Below are 24,779 nucleotides of genomic sequence, written 5' to 3'. Positions count from 1 at the left end.
GTGCATGTGCGTTAGCGCGTTTACTATAACGCTAGTGTGTGTGTTAGCGTGTTTACTGTAATGCTAGTGTGTGTGTTAGCATGTTTACTATAACGCTACTGCGTGTGTTAGCGTGTTTACTATAACGCTAGTGCGTGTGTTAGTGTGTTTACTATAGCGCTAGTTTGGAATTTCTGAAAGAGATATTTAAATGAGGGCAGAGATGGTGTGAGGATGACGGACATTTTATGGAATATTTCACCATCAGCAGTAGACAATGGAGCAGAAGCTAACACTGCAGTAGAAGGATTTTAAATATTGTTTGACAAGGTCAAAAAGGCACACATGCCCTGAGGTTCAGTAAAGTTGATCCTAAAATAACAATCCATCACCCTAAACAGGGGCAGGAGCCCCATACAGGGCAACATGGCCGCCGTGCCAGCCGAGGTTTGCCCCTCTGCCAAGGAAGAGAATTAACCTGAGTGATAAACGAGTGGTGTACACCAGAGTGGCCCGCGGAGACGACACTGACAGAATTTACTCTCAGTCTCCGTTTCCTCTCTCACTCTCTCCTGAATTATATCTCTCTGCTCCATTTTTCTTCCTCTGTCTCTTCCTCTCGGCTTCATTCTCATTCCAGCTGGTTCTCTGTTTGTCTTTCCTCTCCCTCCTGACTGTCAGCCTCAAAACTCAGATAAATCTGTTCCTGAGAAACGCTAGTAAAAGATTTACTCATTAACTAGCATCATAGTAATCACGCTAACATACAAACTAGCATTATAGTAAACACGCTAACACACAAACTGGCTTTAAAGTAAACACACAAACTAGCATTATAGTAAACACGCTAACACACAAACTGGCTTTAAAGTAAACACACAAACTAGCGTCATAGTAAACACGCTAACACACAAACTAGCTTTAAAGTAAACAAGCTAAAACACAAACTAGCTTTAAAGTAAATACGCTAACACAAACTAACATTAAACACGCTAACACACAAACTAGCTTTAATAGTAAATACGCTAACACAAACTAACATTAAACACGCTAACACACAAACTAGCTTTAAAGTAAACATGCTAGCGCAAACTTACACTTAACACACAAACTAGCTTTAAACACGCTAACACACAAACTAGCATTATAGTAAACACATTAACACACATAATAGCATTAAACACGCTAACACACAAACTAGCATTATGGTAAACACACTAACACACATAATAGCATTAAACACGCTAACACACAAACTAGCATTATAGTAAAGATGCTAACACACAAACTAGGGTTATAGTAAACGCACTAATACAAAAACTAGCATTAAACACGCTAACACACAAACTAGCGCTATAGTAAAGGCACTAACACACAAACTAGCATTAAACACGCTAACACAAACTAGCGCTATAGTAAAGGCACTAACACACAAACTAGCATTAAACACGCTAACACACAAACTAGCGTTATAATAAACACACTAACACACAAACTAGCTTTAAAGTAAACATATTAACACAGAGACTAGTGTTTATATTCTAAACCACCAACTAGACTAACTGTCTGTTGTTTGCAAGCAGAATATACAGTATGAAAGATTATTTAAGGAAATATTAAATATTTAATGAAGCTGGAATGATAAATGAATGTTTGGATCATTCATGCAACCCGAGCTACTTAGATTTTTGTCTCCAGTGGATATATTACCTACCGCCTTCAAAGGCCATTGATTACAAAATGGAACTTCCTTCCACTTCCTCCTGTGAATTATTGATGAAGAGCTAACTCGGCTTAGCTTAGCATAGCTTAGCCTTGCTTCTTTGTCTTGCCCACCTGGAGTGTTTTGGCTCGATCGGGTGGATCGATGGTATCCTGGCTAACACCCAGAGGACTCAGATACCCACAGACGACTGCCCTGAGTGTGTCTGTGTGTGTGTGTAAAGCATAAGTTTTCAATGGATGTTATTCCTTTAAAGGTATTTCTTTATCCATCAAGGGGGAACTTTTTGCAATATTCAAAGGATCTTGGGGAGGAAAAAGAATGTCATTCCTATAATAATAATCATAATCTTAATATACTTTGTGATCAAGACCACACGTGAAAAGATCGCATTTGCCAGTTGCAGATGGACTTGATTGATGATGGGGTAAATCTCGTTGGCACAGTGGGAGTATTTCCCCTGTATGGGATTCCTGGTAATGTTTTGGGTGAGTGATTGTTAATTTAGGATCACATCCTTTGAGCCTTGGATAGTATATGAGATTGAAGGGTATGAACTGGACATGAACTATACATTTTTCATCAAACAAAAAGGCAGTGGTGGCTTAACGGTTAAGTCTCTGGGTTATTGCTCGGAAGGTCGGGGGTTCAAGCCCCAGCACTGCCACTGAGCTGCCACTGTTGAACACTTGAGCAAGGCCCTTAACCCTCTCTGCTCCAGGGGTGCCATATCTTGGCTGACCCTGCGCTCTGACCCCACCTTCCTGACAGGCTGGGGTATGCGAAGAAAACAATTACACTGTGCTCTACTGTATATGTGACCAATAAGGACTCATTATCATTAAACCATAGTACAGGATTCGGTGCCAAACATCTCGATTGGGGTAGTTGCTGGCCTACTCTGGAGTTCACACAGGAGCTGTAGTTTTCCTCATGGACAAGATGGTTAGCTCTGACAGGAAGAACCTGTCCGACTGTTATATGCTCTGAAAAACTGTTTGGAGTATTCATCCTTCTTGGAGAAGGGGGTGCAGTTGAACAAGACAGTACCTCCCACTGGGCCACAGGGCGGTCAGAGTACCTTGGGCCACAGGCCGGTAAGAGTACCTTGGGACACAGGCCGGTCAGAGTACCTTGGGCCACAGGGCGGTCAGAGTAACTTGGGCCGCAGGTTGGTCAGAGTACCTTGGGCCACGGGCCGGTAAGAGTACCTTGGGCCACAGGGTGGTAAGAGTACCTTGGGACACAGGCCGGTAAGAGTACCTTGGGACGCAGGCCGGTCAGAGTACCTTGGGACGCAGGCCGGTCAGAGTACCTTGGGCCGCAGGGCGGTCAGAGTAACTTGGGCCGCAGGGCGGTCAGAGTACCTTGGGCCATAGGCCAGTAAGAGTACCTTGGGCCACAGGGTGGTAAGAGTACCTTGGGACGCAGGCCGGTAAGAGTACCTTGGGACGCAGGCCGGTAAGAGTACCTTGGGACGCAGGCCGGTAAGAGTACCTTGGGACGCAGGCCGGTCAGAGTACCTTGGGACGCAGGCCGGTCAGAGTACCTTGGGACGCAGGCCGGTCAGAGTACCTTGGGACGCAGGCCGGTCAGAGTAACTTGGGACGCAGGCCGGTCAGAGTACCTTGGGCCATAGGCCGGTAAGAGTACCTTGGGCCACAGGGCGGTCAGAGTACCTTGGGACACAGGCTGGTCAGAGTACCTTGGGACACAGGCCGGTCAGAGTACCTTGGGACACAGGCAGGTCAGAGTACCTTGGGACACAGGCAGGTCAGAGTACCTTGGGACACAGGCCGGTAAGAGTACCTCGGGACACAGGCCGGTCAGAGTACTTTGGGCCACAGGGCAGTCAGACTTAAGGCTTTATATTTTGGTAAAAACAGAGACAGAACTGTGAACTGATCACCACTTGGTGAATGGGATTTGTCACACTGGGCAGTGGTCATATGTTCCTGGTAAACCCAGGAGAACCTTCTTGGTTTGCTTGGGAGCATCTATCAGAAGCTGCAGTAAGAGACAAATTTAGAAACTCCCTGTAGCAGGAAGTCTGATGGTACCTGTCATAACTCTATATTCTGACTCTAAAACATGCTGGTGAAGGAAGCTGTCAAATTAAAGAAGGGGGCTTCTGAGTTATGCACAAAAAGAGAGCAGAAATTCCTGAAGCAGTAGCTGCTGCAGGAGCAAATGCTTGGGCATGGGAGGAGTTTATAGAATCCATTTAATAAGACTTACCAATAGGAGATGAAGATCTTGCACAAGATTGCAAAGCTAACACAGGGTCATGTTGACCTCTCCTTTGGATGATCCTGGAAGCAATGGAAAGAGTGAACTGATGATCTCCTTAGGTGAAATGTCAAGAACTTCTCCATTATGTAATACTGAGTATTGAATTTCACACAGCATTGATGATTGATGTGTGTTTGCTGCAGGTGTTTGCTCAATTACTGTGAGCATGGTGGTGAATGTTCTCAATCTTGGAGCTCCTTCAGCTGTGACTGCTCTGGTACAGGATACACGGGAGCGACCTGCCACAACTGTGAGTCACAGTAATACACACTAACACACGCTAATGCCCTATTCCGGCTAAGATCAACATGGGATGGGTGAGTTTCTAGAAGCTTTATGTTCTCCAAACCCAGATGTTTGTGTCACACACACACACAGTGAGTAAAATTACGTACAGGAAACAACAGTCATGGCTTTGTGGCATACCACCACAGTCAGACGTCCGTCAGCGTAGTATTTCACTTTCTTTTCTGTTTAGAAATTGCCAGGGGCAACACCACTGCCAATCACTATCCGCCACATTAAACAGCTGTGATCAGATCCTTCCTGTGTTTTCCCTGTTTCAGCCATCTTTGAAATGTCATGTGAGGCACACAGATTGGCAGGAAGCTCCTCCGGATTTTTCTCCATCGACCCGGACGGCAGCGGGCCGCTCACACACACTGTCGTGTACTGCAATATGAGTGGTGAGTGTATATACACAAACACACACACATAAACACACACCAGATATAACCTTGATGGTTTGAGTATGTGTGTATTGCATGTGTGTGTGTGTGTGTGTGTGTGTGTGTCCAGAGGAGAAGGTGTGGATGGTAATTGGTCATAACAACTCAAAACCGGTGAGTGTTCAGGGTTCGAGTTTCCAGAAGCCGCATGTCATGAAGCTGAACTACAGTGCATCCCTGCAGCAGCTTACAACCCTGCTTCACAGAGCGCAACACTGCCAACAGGAAGTGGTGTATCGCTGCAGGAAGTCCCGCCTCTTCAACACCTGGGGTAAGAGTTCGATAATCTAAGTAGTCTTCCTGGTTAAATAATGGTATTCGATAAACTGGGAGAGCAAGAGAACCGTATGGGAACTGTAGGAACTAGAGCCGGCAACAATAAAGGGCGCATGGAGAACCACGCTAGTCCAGAACTAGATACAGGAATATGGAAATGGAAACATTTCCATTATTGAAGTACTTAGTGTGCCCTTTTCCCCCAGATGGCACTCCGTTATCATGGTGGAAGGACAGAGCAGGAGAGAAGCGGACGTACTGGGCCGGGTTACTGCCCGGGGTTCAGCAGTGTTCCTGCAGTTTGGCGGAAAACTGCATCGATATGAACCACTTCTGCAACTGCGATGCAGACCGGAGCTCTTGGTGCGACACGTACACTTACAGTCTGTATAACAGATCCTGTCTGAGGTCACGTTACTTCATCTAGCTAATAATACGTTGATCACAGTTACAGTCCTCCATGTTTTTGCTATAAATAAATAATTGTAGAAAAGCTGCTGCGTTTGTGCCGAGTTCAGAAAGGGACACGTTTTATCTGGAGTGTTAGAGATCCGGCCTACTTGGACCACTTGTGACATCAAAAATAAATGATAACCAAATGATGGTAATATTTTGTCATGTTCTAGGTCGTTATTTCGAGTCTCTGTTCTTTCATTTTGTTAATGAACATTTAACGGACATTGAACGCTAAAAGGTACTCTACGTGTGTGCTGTTTCCAGGGAGAACGATACCGGACTGCTGTCCTATAAGGAGCATCTTCCCGTCACCGAGATGGTGGTGGGAGACACGAACCGAAGCGGCTCAGAAGCCGTTTACCGAGTCGGCTCACTGCAGTGCCACGGAGACAGTAAGACGCTCGCGTCATTAAAAATCAAACGAATACCAAATACAATTACAGTCAGTTGTTCTCGTAACAATAGTTCTTTTAGTCCTGACACTTTTCAAGAAGGAATTCGACTCGGATTGTTTCTTCAGTGCGAATGAACATTTCGTTTTTGTGTTCGTTTTGCTCGAACGTATAATTCATAACATATTTAGAGCTATAAACGTTCCCGTTAAAAATACACTGACGGAATGTTCCGGAATTTTACTGGATTTATTTACCAGAACTGTGTTACTGACTGTAGCGGACATGCTGCTGTGCGCTAACACTGAAGTCCGTTACATGGCGTTTTTATTCGTAGGGTTTCTGTGGAACGCCGTGTCCTTCTATCAGGAGTCGTCGTCCCTGCACTACGCCACGCTGCACGCCGAGCTCAGCGTCGATATCTCCTTTTACTTCAAGACCACAGCGCCCTCTGGAGTCTTCCTGGAGAATCTGGGAGTCCGAGACTTTATCCGGCTGGAGCTGAGCGGTGAGGAACTTTCTTAAACACGCGGAAAGGTTTAATAGCGTCTTCCTGTAAGGTGATTTATCCTCCATCTCAGATCTTTTTACCGTTTCATAATCCGACACGCGGATGTTTCATCTTCTTGACGGCGCGGTCGTTCCCGCGAGTGTCATTAATAACATCGTGCACGACCGGTGGCTAATGTTAGATAGTTATCTGATAGTTTGTTCATGAACGAAAGGAATGATACATCCTGAGTGCTCCCGGAATGGTGCAATTTTCCAGAACGTTCTCCTCCATTCATATTGTTCATTACGTTCCATTCGTCACTTCAGAACATTGGGATTCTGTCTAAGGTATTGTTTTGGGGGGTTTTTTGTTGCAAAAATGAGTTCAACAGTGAGATATCTGCATGCTACTGAATATTCTCTTCATGTTTTACATTACAACTGGTGTTTAAAAGCATAAAAATATCAAGTTTGAAGGTAGCCAGATCGATACTTCCAGTTCCAAGGTCTCGGGATGTTCCGGCTAACGTGAGATGTTTATTACTGTAGCTACGAATAATACGCCTGGTCTCTTCCGATTATCTTTGATTGTGACTTTTGGCCCCGCCTCCCCAGCGCCATCGACGGTGGCGTTCTCGTTCGATGTCGGAAGCGGGCCACTGGTCCTGACGGTGAAGTCTCACGTCCCTCTGAACGATAAGCAGTGGCACCACGTCCGAGCCGAGCGGAACGTGAAGGAGGCGTCGCTGCAGGTGGACCAGCTCCCCCTGCGCTTCCTGGAAGCGCCGCACGATGGCCACGCCCGCCTGCAGCTCAACGGACAGCTGTTTATTGGTAGGACATGCCTTTTTATACAAGATATTGGAGTTACTCTCATCAAGGTGACACCTGACCACACCCATTTCATTTCATAGGCCACGCCCTCTCTGTTTTTTGCCACTCGATAGCACCTAGAGTTCCCAGTCATCCACGCCCATGCCTTTAAATCTAATTATTATAAAGTCTCTTTAAATGTCATAAAACTTGCTTCTTTGTTTGCGTCATGTTCTAGTTAAATCACTCACAGTGTTTTACATATTTTCTTGACTAGTTATTTTTATTTAAAGCAGCGCTCCACTGAAAATCCTAATTAGGTATCCCCCTGGCCACGCCCATGCTCAGGTAAACACATCACTCTTCCAGATGTTCGTCTTCAGGCGTTGCTTGATTATAAAACCTGCAATAAATCTTTCTTCCTTCTTTTTGTTTTCGCTGGATTGTTTTGATCACGTTCACACTGTTTGTTTAGAATTATATTATATTTAAATCCAGTCTCCAAGATATATATCATATGCCATACTTGTCCAACTTTTTTCAAATTCCTGACTAAACCTTTTTAATACATTTCGGGAGGTTCCTTCTGGTGATATAAACCCTTATTGTTTTATTATTGGACTATATTATTTTATTATTTATTTCATTTCTGGTCATTAGTAAGTAATTATGTAGTAACTATACTGTCCTGCTAAAATGACTATAATATATATAATCAGTAAAAGACTGCAGTGTCAGTGTGACCGAGGCTGTGAGAGGGTTTTTTTTAAATTTATTTTGAATTATTCACACGTCCACCCCTCGTGCCCCTGCAGGAGGAACCGCCTCCAGGCAGAAGGGATTTCTGGGATGCATCAGAGCGTTAACTATAAACGGGATGAGCCTTGACCTGGAGGAACGCGCCAAAATGACCCCGGGGGTGAGCGCGGGGTGTCCGGGTCACTGCAGCAGCCAGAACCGACTGTGCCACAACCGAGGGCGGTGTATCGAGCGGAACAGCGGATACGTGTGCGACTGCACACACTCTGCGTACGGCGGACCGCGCTGTCAGACCGGTGCGTCATCATCACGCCGCTGACGGTTTATAACCCTCATAAAAACGCCAAGACGCTCCTTCTTTATTCAAGATCCCCAGCAAAGTCATTCCCAATCCCAAAATAGCTTCACTGTTACTGTATATACGCTCACTACACAGGGCAGAGCGTAATCCTCGTACGCCTGCTTCGTCCCGAAGGTTACGCGCAAGTTCCTCGGTAACCATAAACGGATAAAAAGTGCACGTTATTCTCTAATTAACTCAATAAACTGCTGCGGTGTAAGAAGAATGAAAACACTTTGGAACATGCGGTGAACGGGAAAATAATAATCAAACTTTGGGGTGGTACGATTAAAGTATTGGCGCCCTGCTACTACACTACACTTTACTGTATGTAACTCCCCACTAATCCGTAGTTTCGCCGCAACCGCCAAAGAAGTTCTTCTCTCGTCGTGACGCGAAGCGGGAAAGCCGCTGATTTAGTAGATAATAAAGACGGCAAGCGTGTAAAAGCGCCCGTGAGATCTGTGATTACGTGCAGAACAGTCTCTGGCGTCTCTTTTATGTCTCTCAGTGTGTATTTTTATCCCACGATTATTCACAATTATAACTCAAACTGTGTGACGGGAGACATCGAGTGGGCTGTAAAAGTCTGATCAAGAGGTGAAAAGATGAGAAAATGACTGCCCCTCCCCCCCTTCTCTCTCTCCCTCTCTCTCTCTCACTCTCACTCAGCCACTTCTCCTCCTTAATGAGGTGTCTATTACCATAATCTGGCATCGCCGGTGAGAATTTCCTGCAGAAGGTTGCGACCCGGCTCGTCCTGACGGAGTCTCGCTGTCCGTCGCACCACATCAGAGCAAATTCAGTGCTATGTCAGGTCGCTACGCCAGTCAAACCTCTCTAATTACGTCTCCTCTCCTTTCCTTTCTTCCTTCTGAGTGCGGCGCTTTTTTTCATTTTAATTTCTTTTTATTTAAATGTTTTTTTTTGTACAGTTTTTCCAGATGTAATGAGCGAAGAAACCCGGCCATGTGCGAAGCAACTCGGCTCAGACTCTGAATAATTTAGCATACGTTTAAACTTCCGTCTCTCCGGGTTTATTTGACGCGTTTTTGTTCATTTTTTTTTTTTTCCCCCGTCTCGGAACATTAGCAGGCTGATAGCAGGAAGGAGAGGAAAGCGGAGCGGAAAGCCGAACCACTTCACAAACTCTAGCCACCGTGGACAATTTTGCTTAAGTAAACTGAAGTTGTGGGAAAAGTCGCGAGCACTAAACCCCGCCCCTGATCCTGAACTTAACCCAACTTAACCACGTTCATCAAACAAGACACAGAAGGTCATGCACGGAGTACACATGATTTAAATCGAGACCTGCTAGCTCCGCCCCCTTCCACTCATTTATATTCGTGAATCTTCAGACTTTATTTATTTATGTTGTTTATTTATTTCGCAAAAAAACGTACAAATGTTAACAATTAAATGATGCACGAAAATTTAGAACCGCTACAAAGTAACACTTGTACACTTTGTACGCACAAATTACTTCATTAGACATCTCTCGAGTTCGTTTCAACACCTCCATGTTCTTTTCTTTGGTCTCTAGAAGTCTCTGTGTCCTTCGAGAGCGGCACGTCGGTGACCTACACGTTCCAGGAGCCGTTCTCGGTGACGCGCAACACCAGCGTTCAGTCGTCGGCCATCTACGCTCAGAGCAGCAGGTCTCGGGAGAACATCGCCTTCCGCTTCCTCACGACCAAATCGCCAGCCATGTTGATGACGGTCACCACGTACCAGCAGCAGTACATGGCCATCATCCTGGCTCGTAACGGTATGCGTGCTATCGTGCTAGCTAGCAACACGCTAACATGCTAACTAGAAACATTTATCATTTAGATTTGTTATTATTAGTGAGGTAGCTAGTTACCCTGGGTTATATTTCTGTATTTTAGGTTATCGTTAAATATTCTTTCTTTCTTTCTTTCTTGCTGTGTATTTGTCTAATTTTCTGTTTGTTTGTTTACAAAATTTCCTTGTCGTTTTCTTTTTGTATTTAGCTCAGTAGTTCTCTTTGTAGTAAACATTCATTATATTGTGTAGTTGTTGTTATTGCAGTTTGTACTTGTTTATTTTTAATATTTTCATTGGATTTACATTAGCTTTATTTGACGTCGGTTATGTGGGTTTTAGAGCGTTTTTGTTTTTTGCTTTGTTTTTATAGACTTTTGAGTTTGCAGTCTGGTGTGTGGTGTAAAGTGAATTAGCAAACGTTAGCAAAGGTTAGCCGGTCCTCAGTAATTAGCGAGAAGACAGAGAGGAAGTGTCGTGTTTGTGAAAATAAAACTGAGTCAGAGAGAGAGAGAGCGAGAGAGAGTGCAGTTGTATTTGAGTGGAAGACGCTCTGAGGTGGTGTGTGTTTTCCCGCTCGTCTCTCAGGGAGTTTACAGATTTGGTATAAACTGAAGCGGGAGATGGAGCCGGACGTGTTCACGGCCACCGAGTACAACCTCGCTAACGGCCAACTGCACCGAGTCCAACTGCACAGAGAGGGCGGGGACATGTACGTCCAGGTACCAACACTGCGTTTCCTGTCAGCTGTTATTAACACTCATTATATATAACACACACTTATTAACACTCATTATATAAAACACACGCTTATTAACACTCGTTATATAAAACACACGCTTATTAACACTCGTTATATAAAACACACGCTTATTAACACTCGTTATATAAAACACACGCTTATTAACACTCGTTATTTATAACACACGCTTATTAACACTCGTTATATATAACACACGCTTATTAACACTCGTTATATATAACACACGCTTATCAACACTCGTTATATATAACACGCTTATTAACACTCGTTATATATAACACGCTTATTAACACTCATTATATAAAACACACGCTTATTAACACTCGTTATATATAACACGCTTATTAACACTCGTTATATATAACACGCTTATTAACACTCATTATATAAAACACACGCTTATTAACACTCGTTATATATAACACACGCTTATTAACACTCGTTATATATAACACACGCTTATTAACACTCGTTATATATAACACACGCTTATTAACACTCGTTATATATAACACACGCTTATTAACACTCGTTATATATAACACACTTATTAACACTCATATATAACACACGCTTATTAACACTCGTTATATATAACACGCTTATTAACACTCGTTATATATAACACACGCTTATTAACACTCGTTATATATAACACACGCTTATTAACACTCGTTATATATAACACGCTTATTAACACTCGTTATATAAAACACACGCTTATTAACACTCGTTATATATAACACGCTTATTAACACTCGTTATATATAACACACGCTTATTAACACTCGTTATATATAACACGCTTATTAACACTCGTTATATATAACACACGCTTATTAACACTCGTTATATATAACACGCTTATTAACACTCGTTATATATAACACGCTTATTAACACTCGTTATATATAACACGCTTATTAACACTCGTTATATAAAACACACGCTTATTAACACTCGTTATATATAACACACGCTTATTAACACTCGTTATATATAACACACGCTTATTAACACTCGTTATATATAACACACGCTTATTAACACTCGTTATATATAACACACGCTTATTAACACTCGTTATATATAACACACTTATTAACACTCATATATAACACACGCTTATTAACACTCGTTATATATAACACGCTTATTAACACTCGTTATATATAACACACGCTTATTAACACTCGTTATATATAACACACGCTTATTAACACTCGTTATATATAACACGCTTATTAACACTCGTTATATAAAACACACGCTTATTAACACTCGTTATATATAACACGCTTATTAACACTCGTTATATATAACACACGCTTATTAACACTCGTTATATATAACACGCTTATTAACACTCGTTATATATAACACACGCTTATTAACACTCGTTATATATAACACGCTTATTAACACTCGTTATATATAACACGCTTATTAACACTCGTTATATATAACACGCTTATTAACACTCGTTATATAAAACACACGCTTATTAACACTCGTTATATATAACACACGCTTATTAACACTCGTTATATATAACACACGCTTATTAACACTCGTTATATATAACACACGCTTATTAACACTCGTTATATATAACACACGCTTATTAACACTCGTTATATATAACACACGCTTATTAACACTCGTTATATATAACACACGCTTATTAACACTCGTTATATATAACACACGCTTATTAACACTCGTTATATATAACACACGCTTATTAACACTCGTTATATATAACACACGCTTATTAACACTCGTTATATATAACACACGCTTATTAACACTCGCTATATATAACACACGCTTATTAACACTCGTTATTTATAACACGCTTATTAACACTCGTTATATATAACACACGCTTATTAACACTCGTTATATATAACACACGCTTATTAACACTCGTTATATATAACACACTTATTAACACTCATATATAACACACGCTTATTAACACTCGTTATATATAACACGCTTATTAACACTCGTTATATATAACACACGCTTATTAACACTCGTTATATATAACACACGCTTATTAACACTCGTTATATATAACACGCTTATTAACACTCGTTATATAAAACACACGCTTATTAACACTCGTTATATATAACACGCTTATTAACACTCGTTATATATAACACACGCTTATTAACACTCGTTATATATAACACGCTTATTAACACTCGTTATATATTATACACGCTTATTAACACTCGTTATATATAACACACGCTTATTAACACTCGTTATATATAACACACGCTTATTAACACTCGTTATATATAACACACGCTTATTAACACTCGTTATATAAAACACACGCTTATTAACACTCGTTATATATAACACACGCTTATTAACACTCGTTATATATAACACGCTTATTAACACTCGTTATATATTATACACGCTTATTAACACTCGTTATATATAACACACGCTTATTAACACTCGTTATATATAACACACGCTTATTAACACTCGTTATATATAACACACGCTTATTAACACTCGTTATATAAAACACACGCTTATTAACACTCGTTATATATAACACACGCTTATTAACACTCGTTATATATAACACGCTTATTAACACTCGTTATATAAAACACACGCTTATTAACACTCGTTATATATAACACACGCTTATTAACACTCGTTATATATAACACACGCTTATTAACACTCGTTATATATTATACACACTTATTAACACTCGTTATATATAACACACGCTTATTAACACTCGTTATATATAACACACGCTTATTAACACTCGTTATATATAACACACGCTTATTAACACTCGTTATATATAACACACGCTTATTAACACTCGTTATATATTATACACACTTATTAACACTCATTATATATAACACACACTTATTAACACTCGTTATATATAACACACACTCATTAACACTCATATTACACACTTAGTAACGCTCATTGTTATACACGCTTAGTGGCGCTCATTGAAATACACGCTTATTAACACTTATTATTAATACACACTTATTAACGCTCATTAACGCCTCCTAATTTCTCTTCCTCTCTCTCCTCAGGTGGATAAGGATGCGAGTCAGAAGTACGGCCTCTCCACAGACCAAGAGTTAAACCTGATCCGCTCTCTGACACTCGGCAAAGTCACCAGTAGGAAGAGAGTTTTTTACAATGATATTTTAATACTTAGCTAATACTAGCTACAGTAACCACATTATCTAGACCTTCTTTCTTTCTTTCTTTCTTTTTTTTTACAAATTTGCTTTCGTTAGTTAGCTAGATAACTTGTTTATATCTTAATAATTTCAGTACAGAAGTGAGACAAACACAATCATAAAGTTGTAACAGGAATCTTTTCTCTGACTTTTACTGAAGCCTTGGCGTCTCTGTGGTCCTCAGGTCGAGCGGGCGTGGATGAGGAGGTGCTCCAGGCAGGAGCAAAAGGTTTCATTGGCTGCCTCTCATCGGTCCAGTTCAATCACCTCGCTCCTTTAAAAGCGGCCATTTTGAATCGAGGAAGCTCACTAGTCAGCGTGCTTGGGAATCTGGTGGAGTCCAACTGTGGAGAGCTGGCTGATAGATCCCACTCACACTCACTGTCAGGTAACAGCTACACCTGGGACACCTGAGTTAGTGTGAGCTGAATGGGCGGGGCTTAGTGTGAGTCTCTTCTAGTGATGTTCTAGCACATTTGTCCTAATAAGACATGTCTTTGAGTGTTCATGTAAGCAAATGAGAGCTGCTCTTGCGTGGGTGTGGGCTGAAGACCATGTATGGGAATGTGGGTGTGGCTCTGAGAAGCAGCAGCTCAGTAGTATCGGTTGCTTTCCTCTCCTCCTCTCAGACCACACAGATGGAGAGAAGCGAGGGAAGGAGCGTCTGAAGAACTCTGAGCCGAGCGACTCGGCCGTGATCGGAGGTAAACACCGCCGCTGCCCGTCGCCGTATCCCATCATCCTCTCCTCCTGTCTTACATTCTGTCCTGTTTCTTCTCTACTTGTCTTACTCTCTGTCTTACTCCCTTATTTTATGTCTCCCTGATTCACTCTGTGCGTGTTTGTGTGTGTGTGTGTGTGTGTGTGTGTGTAGGTTTGATAGCAGCCTTGCTGCTGGTCGTGCTATGCATCATGGCAGTGATGATGCGTTTCCTGTTGCGTTTTCGGCGCGAGCGTTCCCGCCAGCCCAAAGAGAAGGACCTGCGGGCTCAATCGGAGCTCAGGGACAGCAGGAAGGAGTATTTCATATGACCCCTAAATGACCCCTCGGCTGAGTAACCCTAAATCACCCACGCCATTAGGGAGGACGGCAGGAGAGCCGCTAGTGCCCTTGATCTTTGTTCCCTTCCTCCATAAGCTCAAGCTTGTTTCTGCCCTCTATAAGCTCGACCATGGGAAACAGGACACGGCCGAGCAATGGAGAACGAAGCCACCTTTTCAAGGGAGAAAATAATACTTTACACGACCTTTGACCTCATGAACCCCTTGCTGAGTTTAGGGAGGAGACCAGAGACTATCAGGACACAGATAGTGCCCTTGATACTCGTTCTCTTCCTCCCTCCCTTCCATTTCCAGCCAGGGCTGATCGGCCGGAATGACACACAGCCAGCCATGGCCACGGAGAACAAAGCTGCTGTACCAAGGCAGACAGGAGTACTTTACATGATCTTTGACCTTTTAAGCTTATAAATGGAGCAGGGATTGGGACACAGCCGAGGTGATGCAGTGGAGGTAAACGTGATGTGAAGGAGTACTTCATATGACCTCTGACCCCAGTTAGGAGACCAGTCAATCGCTCAGTGGGAAACACACACACACACACACACACACACACACACACACACACACACAAATGGCACATTCACTAAATGCAGAGTGAAGAGCGGAAGTGTTCTCATCAGTGGCTGTTATATAATAACGTTATAAAATGTTATATAATAACGTCGTTTCTCACACTCCAGTCATTACATTAATGAGAGTATTATTAGTATTAACACTAACACCATTAACATTGACATCAACAACATTAACACTAACACCATTAACATCAACAACATTAACACTAACACCATTAACATCAACAGCACCAACATTAACATAAACAGCATCAATAACATTAACACCAACACCAACAACATTAACAACAACATTAACATGAACACCAACAACATTAACAACAACATTAACATGAACACCAACAACATTAACAACAACATTAACATGAACACCAACAACATTAACAACAACATTAACATGAACACCAACAACATTAGCATCAACATCATCAACACTGACATTAACTACATTAACATCAACATTAACATCAACAACATTAACACAGACATTAACAACATGAACATCATTAACATCAACATTAACACTGACATTAACATAAAAAACATTAACACTGACATTTACGACATCAACATTAACATCAACATTAACACTGACATTAACGCATTTAACAACATCAACATTAACATCAACAACATTAACATAAAAAACATTAACACTGACATTTACGACATCAACATTAACATCAACAACATTAACACTGACATTAACTACATTAACATTAACACTGACATTAACGACCTCAACATTAACATCAACGACATTAACAACATGAACATCATTAACATCAACATTAACACTGACATTAACGACGTTAACAACATCAACATTAACATCAACAACATTAACATAAAAAACATTAACACTGACATTTACGACATCAACATTAACATCAACGACATTAACAGTGACATTAACTACATTAACATCATTAACATCAACATTAACACTGACATTAACAACGTTAACATTAACATCAACAACATTAACACTGACATTAACAACATGAACATCATTAACATCAACAACATTAACAGTGACATTAACTACATTAACATTAACACTGACATTTACGACATTAACATCAACAACATTAACAGTGACATTAACAACATGGACATCATTAACATCAACATTAACGACATTAACAACATCAACATTAACATCAACAACATTAACACTGACATTAACAACATCAACAACATTAACGACATCAACAACATTAACACTGACATTAACAACATTAACATCAACAACATTAACACTAACACCATTAACATCAACAACATTAACAGCGCCGCCACCAACAACATTAACATTATCAACACCATTAACACTGACATTAACAACATCAACATCAACAACATTAACGACATCAACAACATTAACACTGACATTAACATCAACAACATTAACACTAACACCATTAACATCAACAACATTAGCAGCGCCACCACCAACAACATTAACATTATCAACATTAACACCACCACCAACATTAACATTACCATCAACAGCAGAGCTCCATTTGATCGTGTGAAGTTCTTTCGCGTGGTGAGATGTTTCAGTGGTGTGGGAGCGGATTTATCGCCTCTGTGTCGTAACACACTGATGTTTTTACTGAACATCAATCACAGCTGTAAATCTGTCGCTTACAAGACAGACTGTTTATAGCTGCTGTAACCTTTTACACCACAGCAGTTTGTCAGCGAGGAGATATTTTATTTACTAAAGAATGGAACATCCTACATTTCTATTGGGTTGTTAGTAGCGGTTGTCCTGTTCTCTTACGTTACCGCGGCTATAAACAGACGTTACCGAGAAACCGCAAAGAAGAAGCGTAAACTCGTCTATCCGGGAGAAGTCCTGTTACAAGGCACCGACACTGGAGACTCCTTCCATCAGTGTTTGTGTAAACGTCGTCTTACGTCTTCTTATCGACGTTTATTTAAACAGCGTTTATGTACGAGTCCCTGTTACTATAGAAACGTGTTGGAACGAGCGCGTTAATGTAAAGCCCTGATTTCCAGCTGTCAGAAAATTCTTCATTAATAATCAACACCTGACGACCAATCATCATCCGGAACCCCGGATTTAGCTCGGCGGCATCTGCGTGTCTGTATGCCGAGTCAGAGATTCAGAGCAACGTCTCGTCTCTTTCCTGTCGTCGTGCCGATGCCGAGGCGTGTCAGGCTGAAAGCAGAGAGGCGAACGTGTCAGATGTGTATCCAGCTGTGATCTACGCAGATGTCAGCGCGTGACGGCACGGAAATGACAAACTTACGCTCCAAACGCCTGGAGATCAGAAGCTGTGTCTGATTTAGCGCAGCATCCATCTCCACATGGATAAACATCAGACAGGTTTGATTTCAGACCGGCAGGGTTTTTGTTTTGTTGAGATGCTGTACAGAAGACAGTTCAGCCGCGGTTTATAGAACGGAAATACGAGCATGCATTCGGGTCCGAAAGTCCAAGACCAGCAGCGGTGTTAGAACTTAACACGCAAGATCCAAAACAATACGATAAATTCCCCGATTAGCCGTTTGAGAGATCTCTAGTTGTATCTCGGTGAAAAGCCCGAAATCGAAATCTCCTAATCTGCACAGTGGATGAAGGAAAACCCTACTCAATCTTAATATTATTGTCCTTTTTGTTTGTTTGTTTCTGAGATGCGGTCACTGACGTTCAGACCCGCTAGCGATGTTTCCGCAGGACGTTCGATAACATCGCGCGTTTTTTCGTACAAGCTTGGAAGGCGCCAATACTTTTTCCCTCATCAAAAAAAATCCTGATTCCACAAAAAGAATACGCGAAGAAAACAAAGCATCCGCCCCCGACTGTACACAGCCCGCCCCCCTTCTCTTTCGCCTTACAAACCGTTACTGCACGGCCTTATTTGCATACTGGAACCTGATTGGCTCTTACAAGTGATGCAGTAACTCTCCTGTGCTGTTTGCATGCGCGTGCAGTAGCAGTGACAACTGGGTACAACTGTTGTCTCGTGACCTCATTTGCATCCCCGAACCTGATTGGCTGTCACAATTGATGATGTAATAACCCTCTCGTGTGAAGTGTTTAGCTGCAACGATGATGTGGCAAAAAATTTTACGTCGAATTGATTGACCCTCCCCCAAACCCAAATTATATGTAAATTAGCTTTGACACAGAATTCTTCATACAGCGTGAGTTAGAACTTAAAAAGCCGAACAAGCCACACCCACCAGCTAGATGCTTCATAGGGCTGTGAAATAGAAAGGCAGACGGCAACAAACACTAAATTCTTAGGAATTCTAACAGGCGGTGGCAATTTTATTTTGGAGTGTTAACCCCGCCCCCTTTCTGCAGCCTTAACCAATCAGGAACGAGTTTCCCTAAAACAGCACAGAGCAGGGATCGCCACTCGATGGTAGTGTTAGCATCACATCGAACACTTTCTCTCTACACTCCTAGAAAAATCCACGCACACACACACACACACACACACACACACACTCTGTAGAATGTGTTAAAATGAATAAGGTGTTTATTTTCAGCCTGTTTTCTATGGCTAGAGTTGTACAGCTGTATGGTTCATAAATGTATATTTATTAACAATAAAAAGAGACGTTTTTACAAGGTCACGTGCTCCATTTGTGTCTCTTCTCATCGTAGCACAAAAAAAAAATGGCTAGGAATGGGGTTAGCTGCAATATTAAGGCCATGACTAGCGCTATTTGCTAGCGTGCTAGCTTTTGCTAGTAGTAAGATATTTACGTCTCAGAGGTGATGTCGGTCCTGTGCTATATTCGCAACACACCTGTTTTGCTGAGCGCTGTAAAAAGAGAAGGAATCGTGGTTTGCATAACGCTTTACGTTGGGGAATTTAACGTTTAGCTCCTAACAGATTTAGTGAATTAGCATAAGCAGCAGTTTGGAAACTTGAGAACAATCGAGCGTCGTTAACGGCAGCAAACGCGTGAATAAAAGAAATTGAAAAGCTAGTGGATTAAAACAAGACTCTTTTGAGTTTTATACTCGTTTCTGAAAGGAAATTAAGTTTACATGAAGGAAATATAAGAACATTAGCATTAACGTTAGCATTTTGTGTGTGTGTGTGTGTGTGTGTGTGTGTGTGTGTGTGTGTGTGTGTGTGTTTAAGTAGGTCTGACAGGAATGATTTATAATTTGCTAATGTTAGAATTTAGTTAGTGAAACGAAGAACTCCTGTTTCTAGTAAAGTCCATCCACTTGGCAGCCATCTTGGCCACGCCCCTTAGCGTTTCCTTTTAGCTGAAACCTAACACTGCTTATCACCCTGAGAACCCCGTCCCTACTGAGAAGCACGGCGGTGGCAGCGGGGTCTTCATCGGCGAGGAAACGGCTCTCTCTGTCTTTCTCTGTCTCACGCTCTGTCTCACTCTTTCTGTCTTTCTCTGTCTCACGCTCTGTCTCACTCTTTCTGTCTCGCTCTGTCTTTCTCTGTCTCACGCTCTGTCTCACTCTTTCTGTCTCGCTCTGTCTTTCTCTGTCTCACTCTCTGTCTCACTCTTTCTGTCTCGCTCTGTCTTTCTCTGTCTCACTCTCTGTCTCACTCTCTATGTCTTGCTCTGTCTTTCTCTGTCTCGCTCTCTCTGTCTTTCTCTCTCAATCTCTGTCTCACTTTCTCTGTCTCGCTCTGTCTTTCTCTGTCTCACTCTCTCTCACTCTCTCTGTCTTGCTCTGTCTTTCTCTGTCTCGCTCTCTCTGTCTTTCTCTGTCTCGCTCTCTGTCTCACTCTCTCTGTCTCGCTCTGTGTTTCTCTGTCTCACTCTCTCTGTCTCGCTCTGTGTTTCTCTGTCTCACTCTCTCTGTCTTGCTCTGTCTTTCTCTGTCTCGCTCTCTCTGTCTTTCTCTGTCTCGCTCTCTGTCTCACTCTCTCTGTCTCGCTCTGTCTTTCTCTGTCTCACTCTCTGTCTCACTCTCTCTGTCTCGCTCTGTCTTTCTCTGTCTCACTCTCTGTCTCACTCTCTCTGTCTTGCTCTGTCTTTCTCTGTCTCGCTCTCTCTGTCTTTCTCTGTCTCGCTCTCTGTCTCACTCTCTCTGTCTCGCTCTGTGTTTCTCTGTCTCACTCTCTCTGTCTCGCTCTGTGTTTCTCTGTCTCACTCTCTCTGTCTTGCTCTGTCTTTCTCTGTCTCGCTCTCTCTGTCTTTCTCTGTCTCGCTCTCTGTCTCACTCTCTCTGTCTCGCTCTGTCTTTCTCTGTCTCACTCTCTGTCTCACTCTCTCTGTCTCGCTCTGTCTTTCTCTGTCTCACTCTCTGTCTCACTCTCTCTGTCTCGCTCTGTCTTTCTCTCTCGCTCTCTCTGTCTCACTCTCTGTCTCGCTCTGTCTTTCTCTGTCTCACTCTCTGTCTCACTCTCTCTGTCTCGCTCTGTCTTTCTCTCTCGCTCTCTCTGTCTTTCTCTGTCTCGGTCTCTGTCCCGCTCTCTGTCTCGCTCTGTGTTTCTCTGTTTCAATCTCAGTCTCACTCTCTCTGTCTCGCTCTGTCTTTCTCTGTCTCGCTCTCTCTGTCTGTCCCGCTCTGTCTTTCTCTGTCTCGCTCTCTGTCTCACTCTCTCTGTCTCGCTCTGTCTTTCTCTGTCTCACTCTCTCTGTCTGTCTCGCTCTCTGTCTCACTCTCTCTGTCTCGCTCTGTCTTTCTCTCTCGCTCTCTCTGTCTTTCTCTGTCTCGGTCTCTGTCTCGCTCTCTGTCTCTCTCTGTGTTTCTCTGTTTCAATCTCTGTCTCACTCTCTCTGTGTCGCTCTGTCTTTCTCTGTCTCGCTCTCTGTCTCGCTCTCTCTGTCTTTCTCTGTCTCACTCTCTCTGTCTTTCTCTGTCTTACTCTGTCTCGCTCTCTCTGTCTCTCTCTGTCTTTCTCTGTCTCTTACTCTCACTGTCTCGCTCTCTCTGTCTTTCTCTGTCTCGCTCTCTGTTTCATTCTCCGTCGTTCTCTCTGTCTTTCTCTGTCTCTTACTCTCAATGTCTCGCTCTGTCTTTCTCTGTCTCGCTCTGTCTTTCTCTGTCTCACTCTCTGTCTCACTCTCTCTGTCTCGCTCTGTCTTTCTCTGTCTCTTACTCTCACTGTCTCACTCTCTCTGTCTCGCTCTGTCTTTCTCTGTCTCTTACTCTCAATGTCTCGCTCTCTGTCTTTCTCTGTCTCACTCTCTCTCTCACTCTCTCTCTCTCGCTCTGTCTTTCTCTGTCTCGCTCTGTCTTTCTCTGTCTCACTCTCTGTCTCACTCTCTCTGTCTCGCTCTGTCTTTCTCTGTCTCTTACTCTCACTGTCTCGCTCTCTCTGTCTTTCTCTATCTCGCTCTCTGTGGTTTTCATTCTCTGTCAATCTCTGTCTTTCTCTGTCTCACTCTGTCTCACACTCTCCGTCTTACTCTCACACTCTCTATCTGTCTGTCTCTGTTTCACCCTCAGTCTTTCCGTCTTACTATCACTATCTCTCTCTCTCTCATAGCCTCTGTCTCTCCCTCACACTGTCTGTCTCACTGTTAGTCTTTCTGTCTCTCTCTTACATACTCACTGTATCACACTTTTGTTTCACCCTCACTCTGTCTTACCCTCATTGTCTCCTCCTCCTTCTCTCTGTCTCCCTCTCCGTCCTCTGGTTGTTTTCCCCCTAAAGAGTGATGCATCAGTCAGGAACGTCAGCATTTTTCCAGACAGGTTCTAGATCACGGGCGCTTTTTATTTGGCAGAACCGTGATGGATTAAGGCGTAAAGCAGGACGAAGGGAATAAACGTGTCGTGTCGCCCCGCGTTGTCTCCGCAGGTCTTACATCAGCACCACTGCAATCTTTATTCTAAAATCTTTAACGTCTCTCCTCATGAGCTCCTCCTCATCAGTCTGATCGTCTCTCCTCGTCCCTCCTCGTCTCTCCTCAGCACGGAAAGGACAGGAAATGTCCTCTGGCTCTCAGCCGTTATTATAACACTGTAAGGCGCCCAAAACATCTTTTTTTTTTCTGTAAAACCTCAGAGGCACAGAGGTGCCAATACTTTCATCCTAAAGGGGGGGGGGGGGGGGGGGGGGATCAATTCTTGATTTTAGATTAAATAAACAAACAAACAAACACATCCTCACTAAATATCTTGAAAACTCATCAAAAACGTATGAATATGCAAAGTAAATAAAAGCAATGAAATAATTAAACAGATAAAACCACATTTAAAAATAAACAAATAAATAAATAAATACCGTTGTCTATTTCGATTCTAATTCTGTAAACGAACTTATTCAAATGTTCCCGTTTTGAACGACAAAACAAACCAAATCGCGCGAACAAATCAAGAAAACTACATAAAATGCCACTAGACAATTTAAAAAGGCAAACAAACAAACCATAAACATGTCTCCATATAGAGTAATAAATAAACAAACAAATGTACAAACAAATAAACAGTCATTAGAGATTGGATAAACACCTCGACAGAGAGGTGCCAATATTTTTTACCAACATAAAAAAAAGACAGACGATCCAATTCTACGAATAAGCAGTAATAAGGGGGGGTGCCAATACTTTTACACTCATCCCAAAAAAAAAAATCTTGATTTTATACAGTACCTCCATGCACACGCCCCCTCATCTTTACACACTCCGCCCCCGTTCTCCTTTGCATGCTGCGCCTTGATTGGCTGGTACAGTTTATGTCACAATCGTCACAAATTCTACGAGTTTCTACGTGTTGGGTTTTCAGCAGGGATTTTACGTTGCCATCTAAAAAAAAAAAAAGTTTCTTTCCTGTAGCAGAGCTCGAAAAAATAAAAACACTTTCCAACTCATCGCAGATGCCCTGACGGATTTGTGTCGCACGCAGAGCGGTGTTTAAGTACGTCTTCCGTAATGAGGCTGACTGCAGCGCGGGGGGCGGCGTCTCAGCGCTCATTCTCCGCGCACCTGGACGTGTGTCAGTGATTTGTCCTTTCCGCGTGTGAGTCATCGCACAGCGGCGGAGCAGCAGATGGTGTCCTTTCACTCCACTGAATCAGGAACTCGGAGCGCTAATTAGCGTTAGTCAGAGCGCTGAATAAGACGTCTCGGGAGACGAAAACAATCTCCGCTTCCTTTTTTCCGGCAGCACTGCGCCACGTTCGCTTAAAACGTGTATTAGTGTGTGTCGTGTACCTAACGTTGACCTTTATGTATTTAAAGAACCCCTCCCCCCACACAAAACAAACAAAATGAACAGCTTGTATCACACCAGTTCTGGATTGTGATTGGTCAGAAAAGTGCTGATTCATTTCCTATAAAGTAGTGCGTCACGCAGGTTTGCGTTTCTGCAAGGAAACATCAAACGTAACCCTAATAGGATAAAAAGCACGCCGTGTCGATGTGTAATTAAGTAAAGGAATGAATCGCTGTGGTGGAAGCGGAATAAAACACTCGCTGTTGATTATTTTACTGTAAGAGCACCGCACACGCTGTGTTTATTACTCACACTCGCATAAAATACACACCTTTCACATATTTCCTCCTAAGTAAAAGTCCTCATAGACACACACTTTACTACAGGCAAGAGAGAAATCCCAGATGTCCTCCTAATAGTGCAATCTCATCTGTTTCATTCGCGCGCACACACACACGTTTGGTCATCACATGAGGATTTTTTTTTTCCCCTCCCGGCTGCGGACCATAATAGAGCGAGCGAGAGTGCGAGAGCGAGCTGAAATGAGGGAGGATGGAATAAGCGAGCGAGCATCCATCATTCCTAACGAGGACTCGGCCGAGCGCGGCGTGCGGCACAACTGGGACCTCCGTCCCGCCACATCTGGCCTGATGAGCAGCGTTTTCACCGGCGCGGGTTTCCTCCGAGGGATTTATTCATCTCTCTGCGTCTCGCGCGCAGTCCAATTCAGCAGAGCTTTATCAGCGCTAATAAAGAAAAATCACCACGTTAACGTGTGCGGAGTCAACAATAACAACGTCCCGGATTCAGCCGATAGCCACACGCACACACACTGCTGGTGAAAAGTTCCCGAACGCACCGTATTCGAGGGCTTCTTATTAAACGTTAAGGCTTTTCGATTATTTTTAAGCACTAAAACCAGCTTCCGCACATTTAATACCTGCCCTTCAGATGTA

The 24,779-nt window shown here is 42.7% G+C and overlaps 1 protein-coding gene across 6 annotated transcripts in view; it reads left to right on the top strand.

Annotated features, from left to right (window-relative positions):
• cntnap5b (contactin associated protein family member 5b) overlaps positions 1 to 15,866 on the top strand; it is a 52,137-nt gene extending 36,271 nt beyond the window's left edge. For 4 of the 6 annotated variants that reach the window (XM_017459003.3, XM_017459004.3, XM_017459008.2 and 1 more), the window contains 14 exons: positions 4,138 to 4,244; positions 4,561 to 4,680; positions 4,793 to 4,993; positions 5,205 to 5,361; positions 5,719 to 5,846; positions 6,184 to 6,354; positions 6,954 to 7,172; positions 7,967 to 8,206; positions 9,794 to 10,018; positions 10,624 to 10,757; positions 13,903 to 13,990; positions 14,240 to 14,443; positions 14,685 to 14,759; positions 14,930 to 15,866. In XM_017459003.3, coding sequence (XP_017314492.2) covers positions 4,138 to 4,244; positions 4,561 to 4,680; positions 4,793 to 4,993; positions 5,205 to 5,361; positions 5,719 to 5,846; positions 6,184 to 6,354; positions 6,954 to 7,172; positions 7,967 to 8,206; positions 9,794 to 10,018; positions 10,624 to 10,757; positions 13,903 to 13,990; positions 14,240 to 14,443; positions 14,685 to 14,759; positions 14,930 to 15,087 — 2,227 coding nt within the window. In that variant the 3' untranslated portion in view covers positions 15,088 to 15,866. Of the gene's footprint in view, positions 1 to 4,137; positions 4,245 to 4,560; positions 4,681 to 4,792; positions 4,994 to 5,204; positions 5,362 to 5,718; positions 5,847 to 6,183; positions 6,355 to 6,953; positions 7,173 to 7,966; positions 8,207 to 9,793; positions 10,019 to 10,623; positions 10,758 to 13,902; positions 13,991 to 14,239; positions 14,444 to 14,684; positions 14,760 to 14,929 lie in introns of those variants that run through there. The other 2 variants (XM_017459005.3, XM_017459006.3) reach the window with 2 other exon arrangements.
• Positions 15,867 to 24,779: the final 8,913 nt, after the last annotated feature.

This window comes from Ictalurus punctatus, chromosome 27, assembly GCF_001660625.3.
Source record: "Ictalurus punctatus breed USDA103 chromosome 27, Coco_2.0, whole genome shotgun sequence".
Classification (NCBI taxonomy): domain Eukaryota; kingdom Metazoa; phylum Chordata; class Actinopteri; order Siluriformes; family Ictaluridae; genus Ictalurus; species Ictalurus punctatus.
This window is presented reverse-complemented; position numbering and strand designations above follow the sequence as displayed.